The sequence below is a fragment of the Impatiens glandulifera genome, chromosome 2 (assembly GCF_907164915.1).
Source record: "Impatiens glandulifera chromosome 2, dImpGla2.1, whole genome shotgun sequence".
Classification (NCBI taxonomy): domain Eukaryota; kingdom Viridiplantae; phylum Streptophyta; class Magnoliopsida; order Ericales; family Balsaminaceae; genus Impatiens; species Impatiens glandulifera.
In genome coordinates this window covers 56182111-56188110 of record NC_061863.1, presented here as the reverse complement: position 1 = coordinate 56188110, position 6000 = coordinate 56182111, and the positions used below count along the sequence as shown (strand labels likewise).

General features: G+C 33.5%; 1 protein-coding gene across 2 annotated transcripts in view; it reads right to left on the bottom strand.

Annotated features, from left to right (window-relative positions):
• Positions 1 to 1189: 1189 nt before the first annotated feature.
• Positions 1190 to 6000, bottom strand: part of LOC124926992 (transcription initiation factor TFIID subunit 14b-like) — a 47822-nt gene continuing 43011 nt past the window's right edge. Inside the window, exons 1-7 of one of the 2 annotated variants that reach the window (XM_047467326.1) lie at positions 3018 to 3229; positions 2703 to 2790; positions 2533 to 2621; positions 2242 to 2463; positions 1957 to 2144; positions 1757 to 1878; positions 1190 to 1478 (exon numbers count right to left, since the gene is read on the bottom strand). In XM_047467326.1, coding sequence (XP_047323282.1) covers positions 1374 to 1478; positions 1757 to 1878; positions 1957 to 2144; positions 2242 to 2463; positions 2533 to 2621; positions 2703 to 2735 — 759 coding nt within the window. In that variant the 5' untranslated portion in view covers positions 2736 to 2790; positions 3018 to 3229 and the 3' untranslated portion in view covers positions 1190 to 1373. Of the gene's footprint in view, positions 1479 to 1756; positions 1879 to 1956; positions 2145 to 2241; positions 2464 to 2532; positions 2622 to 2702; positions 2791 to 3017; positions 3230 to 6000 lie in introns of those variants that run through there. The other variant, XM_047467327.1, reaches the window with a different exon arrangement.

Below are 6000 nucleotides of genomic sequence, written 5' to 3'. Positions count from 1 at the left end.
GTCAATATAATGCATGGCAACCAACTGGAGAAGACCTTAGGAAAATATAGTGTTGCTGTCATGGTGCAAATAAAAAGTCAACATGAAGGCCAAACTGTTTCACTCGCAGCAATAACATTGGAAGACACTCCTAAAGATCTCCACCAACTATTTGAAGTCTTCAATGCTCTATTCCAAGAACCCGAAGACCTACCACCAGTCAAAAGAATAATTAGAAGCCATGACTCTTTTGCTGCCCCTGTGGTGCTAGTTCGGAAAAAAGACGTGGCCTAAATTTTTTAAAACACTCTAGAGTATAATCGGAGCTGGAAGAAGTTTTTTATATATTTGCTCCAGGTCCTTGTGACATTACAGCAACAAATGTCAGCTCTCAACAACAGAAAACTTGACTTTGGGTGCACAAGAATTTCCCACATGGGCGGAGTGACGAATGACCCTACAGTGCTAAAGATGACAAGGCCCCGACCAACTCCACTACTGGAAAAATGTTATCAAAGGCTTTTAAAGGATTGCGGTCCTAGACTCTGACACTTGTTGGACCTGCTGAAAATCCGACCGAACAACAAGAGAAAATAGTTCTCTTTGAAGATTGGGGCACGCGCATTAGAAGCTGACCAAGCCACGGTCTTTTCGTCGAGTGAGACGAATTTTGAAGGGGGAGATAATGTTACGGTTCAGAAATAAAGGCCGTGGTCCCAAAATAATTTCAGCACTCTCCACGGTCCTAGTGTGCACTTGGGCTAAATTTCTATTTTTTGTTTAACATTCTGTTTTGCTTTCCCTTTCTGTTTTTCAAACAGAATTCTGTTATTTTCTAGTTATTGCTATAATTGAATATTCTATGGCAAAACAACTCCTATATAAAGTTAATTCTTCTTCCCCAAGAACTCATGAATGGAATAATGAATATATGAAATTATTTGTGAAAGTTCTTCACCCCTATGTTATGATTATTTATTTTGGACTGTTTGGTATATATAGACTAACAGTATTCTCTTCTCATCCTTAATTATTCTTTCCTCTCATTCCAAATTCTTCATTATAAAACTCTTCCGCTGCACTTTAATTATATATTTTCACTCGGTCCTAGAGATCAAGAACTCGATTCTTGAAATCAAGAACCCATAAATACTAGTTACAATTCAAGTTGTAACATAAACATATGTTTAAGAATATTTTTTTTTATAACAATGAGATTATAACATTTAACTTGTCACTTTAAAATAACTCTTCTAACCAGTGGGTCACATCTCGGTTTAAGGGATGTAAAATGTCACTAATATTACATACATTCAGATATTCGAGTTCGATTACAATCATAAAGTCAGAGAAACAATAAGATATCTGTCAAAACCTAGATGAATGATGTGCATTCACAGATCAGAAGAAGATTTTAGTTGTTGGTTTTGGTTCTGGATCTGGTTATGCCCCTCTATCATACTCATTTGCCTTCTGAATCTAGCAATACTAGCTTGCACCTACAATATTAAAATGAACCATAAAAAATTAACATTATCCATCATATGCTACGTTAAATAAATGTTCAAAAGAAATCCATGTAACAAAGAAAGCTAGAAAAACACCCTGTCAAGAAAGAACCAACTCTTCCAATAAAACATAGGAAATCTGAAGACTTGAGTTGTGACGTGCAATATGATTGCCAAAGGACACAACCATTCAGACTTTGAATCCACATCAAACAACAAAAATTAAAAGTGTTTCCAAATGGGGCCGAGACCAAAGAACTCATTCTTACCTGCTGACGAGCAGCTGCAAGATTAAGAAGCTCATCAGCCTCGGAAAAAATTGTGTACCAATGGCTTATAGGATTTTCTTTGGTGTCACCTTTCTTTCTCTTATCAACATCCTCCACTGGAACTACAAAATCAAAGGTGCTCGATTAACTAAGAAAGTAGAAATAAGAACAGATCTAACAAATAAAAGACCAAAATCTACCATGAGGAGGTAGAGTAAAACCAGCAGGTAACCTAGGCACATTAACAGCAGGGTGATTCTGCACACGAGCAAAGAAATTTTCCGAAGGTTCAGCAAAAACAATCTCATCATATGATTCCACAACAACAGGCTTCTTAATGGACATGGAACCAGAGTCATCCCCCGGGTACAGCTTCAGATGATGAAATCTGAAATGAAAAAAAAAAAGTTTTATGCATTGAAAATCTATTATCTCAACATGGTTTATGAAATGGAACATAGCCATTAGCCACTCCAGCTACTCACAAGTGTAAGGGCTTTTCGCAAACATCACTGTGAAAGTGAAGAGTGATAGCAATTTCAAACTCTCCCCAGCCTGATTCCGACAGCTCAAAGGGCGGAGTATCGAGGGACCGTGTTGGGTTATTGAAACTTGCATGCAACTGGAAAACTGCACGCTTTACCACAGCCCCGAGGTCCTCATTTGTAGCGCCACGAACATATACGGTCCATTTATGAGATTGGAACCTAATTACCCAGTCATTAGTTCAAACTGGCACTTCCTATAACACATTCACAAACTTAGACCTTACTTACTCGCTCGCCTTTTTACCAAGCCAGAATGCTGCACTGCCGCATACTATAGGAACACTGATTTCCATATCTTTCAGTGGTTTCTCCGTTACCTAACATTGAAACCATGAGTGTTGCGCTGATTTGGGTCATGGTAAGATAACAGGATCCAAAATCCAGGTGGTCAAAGTTACCTTCTTTTCGGTGTCTTCCGAAGACCTTAGCATTTTTTGAGCGATGAGATTTGAGATTTAGAAATGGGTCAGTCTCCTTCCGCTAGGTCTGGAAGACGAACAAATCCACAAAATTAGGGTTTTCGTGCGAATGGAAACAGTTCTGGTTCTGATTAGGGAATGACTGTAGTAGTATCCCTAGTTTAAGTTTCATAAAATTCAATTTAATAGATTTAACAAAACTGCCAAGAATTGACAAATTTATCTCAAATCCTATACATGATTTTCTACTTTTCCTAGCATTGATTCTAATTAACTAGAATTACGGATTCTTACATATTAAGGAATTCAGACAGTGCTTCTCCTGCTGCTGCTGCTTCGAAAGGAGAACTCAGAAAATACAATATGCCTTAATCGCTCTAAGCACGAATATGTAGGCTTCTCCTTCTCTCAAAATGGGGGATCCCTTCACTATTTGATTTGGGGCTTATTTTATAGTCGCGGGCTGGGAGATGAATCATGAAGACGACGAAAAACGTTAAATAAGAGAAGAAGAGAAATGGCGCAACTTTGTTTTTGAGGAAGTCGGCCATTAGATAAAGAAGACATGAAAAATATAGTTTTATAAATTTAATGGAAAATTTAAAACATCGTCCACAAACCCAAGAATCATGTTTGATCCATCATGTTTAAAACAAGAGTAGGAGGATTTATATGTAGCAATTTGATAGAAACTATCATTTAATAATATGTTTTGTGATAAACAAAGACAATGTTGTCAATTATTTATTAAAAATTGTGAGACGTGTTTTTACTCAGGAATAAGAAAATAAATAAATTTAGTATTTGGTTAATGAGTTATTTGATTATTAAATTCTCATGAATCATTCATTTATCTATACGGTGGAAAGAATAAATCTCATTCCTGTGTATTATATATATATATATATATATATATATATATATATATATATATATAATACACAGGAATGAGATTTATTCTTTCCACCATATAGATAAATGAATGATTCCTGTGTATTATATATATATATATATATGAGAAATGATTAGGTGAGGGAATTTGGTGAGGGAATGACGTGAGATTTATTTGTTGAAAAAATCAAATAATTTCTCTTTTTTCTCTCTTTCCTCCAATTTTTACATTTTACAACCAATGAAGGTGATGCCACGTCATTCCCTCACCAAATTCCCTCACTAAATTCTCTCACTCTATCACTCCTCTCTCTCTCTATATATATATATATTATGAGAAATGATTAGGTGAGGGAATTTGGTGAGGGAATTTGGTGAGGGAATGACGTGCCATAATTTTATTCGCTGAAAAAATCAAATAATTTCTCTCTTTTCTCTCTTTCCTCTCACTTTTACATTTTCCAACCAATGAAGGTGATGCCACGTCATTCCCTCACCAAATTCCCTCATTAAATTCCCTCACTTTATCACTCCTCATATATATATATATATATATATGCCTTTAGCAAGAATTGTAGAGACCTTAATTATTCCTTATATATTTATTTGTTTTTGTTCTAGCATATGACATAACACTATACTTTTAAAACATGACCCGGCCTGTCGTACCAACAAACTCAGTGAACTAAGCTGATGAAAAAATTGAAAACACAATCAACCTAGGTAAATCTGATTAACCCGTCAGTTGGACCAGAAATCTGGTAGTCCGGGTTAACCCATCGAGTTTATTCTATTTTTAAAGAAAAAATCACTTTTTTTTTCACTTATTACTCTCTCAGTTTCCCTTTTCTTATTTTTTTGTTCTAATTGGGTTTACCAATTCTAGTTCCATGTGGGTAGATTATCGATTTCTAGTTTTGACACGAGAATGACAAACTCTTTCATTCACCTCAAGCTCCACTCCTACTCAAATCAACTGATTTCGCTTTTATCAGACTAAAAAAATGATTTAAGTTGGCATTGTAAGTCATAACTTAAACCTGGTTTTTTTCTCCAGATAAAGTATAGTTATTCAAAAATCGGATGTTATAGTTTGATTTGAAACCTTGTCCCTCGCATAATTTAGTTAAGTCTCTTTTATTTCAACTTTTTTAAGATATTGTCATTATTTCTTGTCAAAATTTGGCTTATTTTGAGGTTCATATTTTATATAGTTGATGACAGTAGTTTGATATTATTTTGAGATTCATACTTCATATAATGATTATTAGATCTTTTGATTATCTTTTTATGTGTAGTTTGATTATGGATTATGTTGGAGAAACACCAACAGATGCAACACCAAATTCTTCAAGTGTACAATCTCAAACTTCTGTAAGAAGAAAAATTGATCCTACATGGGTTCATTACTATATAAAACCCACTACTTGAACTAGTTGACCTACTGGTTGAACCAGTAACTTAGTGATCCAGTTCCTTCACTTGATATCACAGTCGAGTTTCAAAACTATGCATAAAACATTGAGAATAGGGCTGCAAATGAGTCAAGTCGCTCGTAAGCTGCTTGGTCAAAGCTCGACTTAAGCTTGACTTTGATCGAGTTCGAGTCGAGCTCGAGCCGACTCATTTATTATTCGAGTCGAACTCGAGCTCATATAAAGCTTGCTCGATGGCTTGTCGAGCTTTTTCGAGCCTCAAAATAATTAAATATTTTTTATTTATTTAATATTAAAATTTTACACAATATTTGTTTTCTTTCCCTCTCTCTTCAAAGCCCAATATGAAGAAGACCCATTATCCATAAAGTAAAACCCTAATTTCTAATATATAGTTCATTCGTCATATTATTACTCTACATCTTCTTTTCATCAGTTACTCTTCATTTATTCTTCTTTAGTTATTCTTCTTCTTCAATAACTCTCTCTTATCTCTTCTTCTTTAGTTTTTATTCTTCCTTTTTCTTTAATTCTTCTTTTTCTTATTTAGTTATTCTTTTTCTTCTTTAGTTCTTATTCAGTTTTCAAATTTTTTTTACCTTTCTTTTTCTTCTTCTTTAACATCACTAAGTTAGTCTTCTTCATTCTTTTCTTTTTGATTTCTTCATGTATTATGAGAAACTTATGTTTATATATATAGAGTTGAAAAAATATATAAAAAAAACAAACAATTAATTGAGAATAAAAAAATGTCAACAAACAATATTAGGGATTTCTGATAAAAAAAAAAGTTAATATATTATATATATATATATATATATAATAAAAGTATATTATAAATAATAATGAAAGAGATAAATAAAGATTAATATATTATATATAGTAAAAATAAATATTAGGGATATAATAACTTATATGTTATATATAATATTAAAAAGATAAAAAAATAT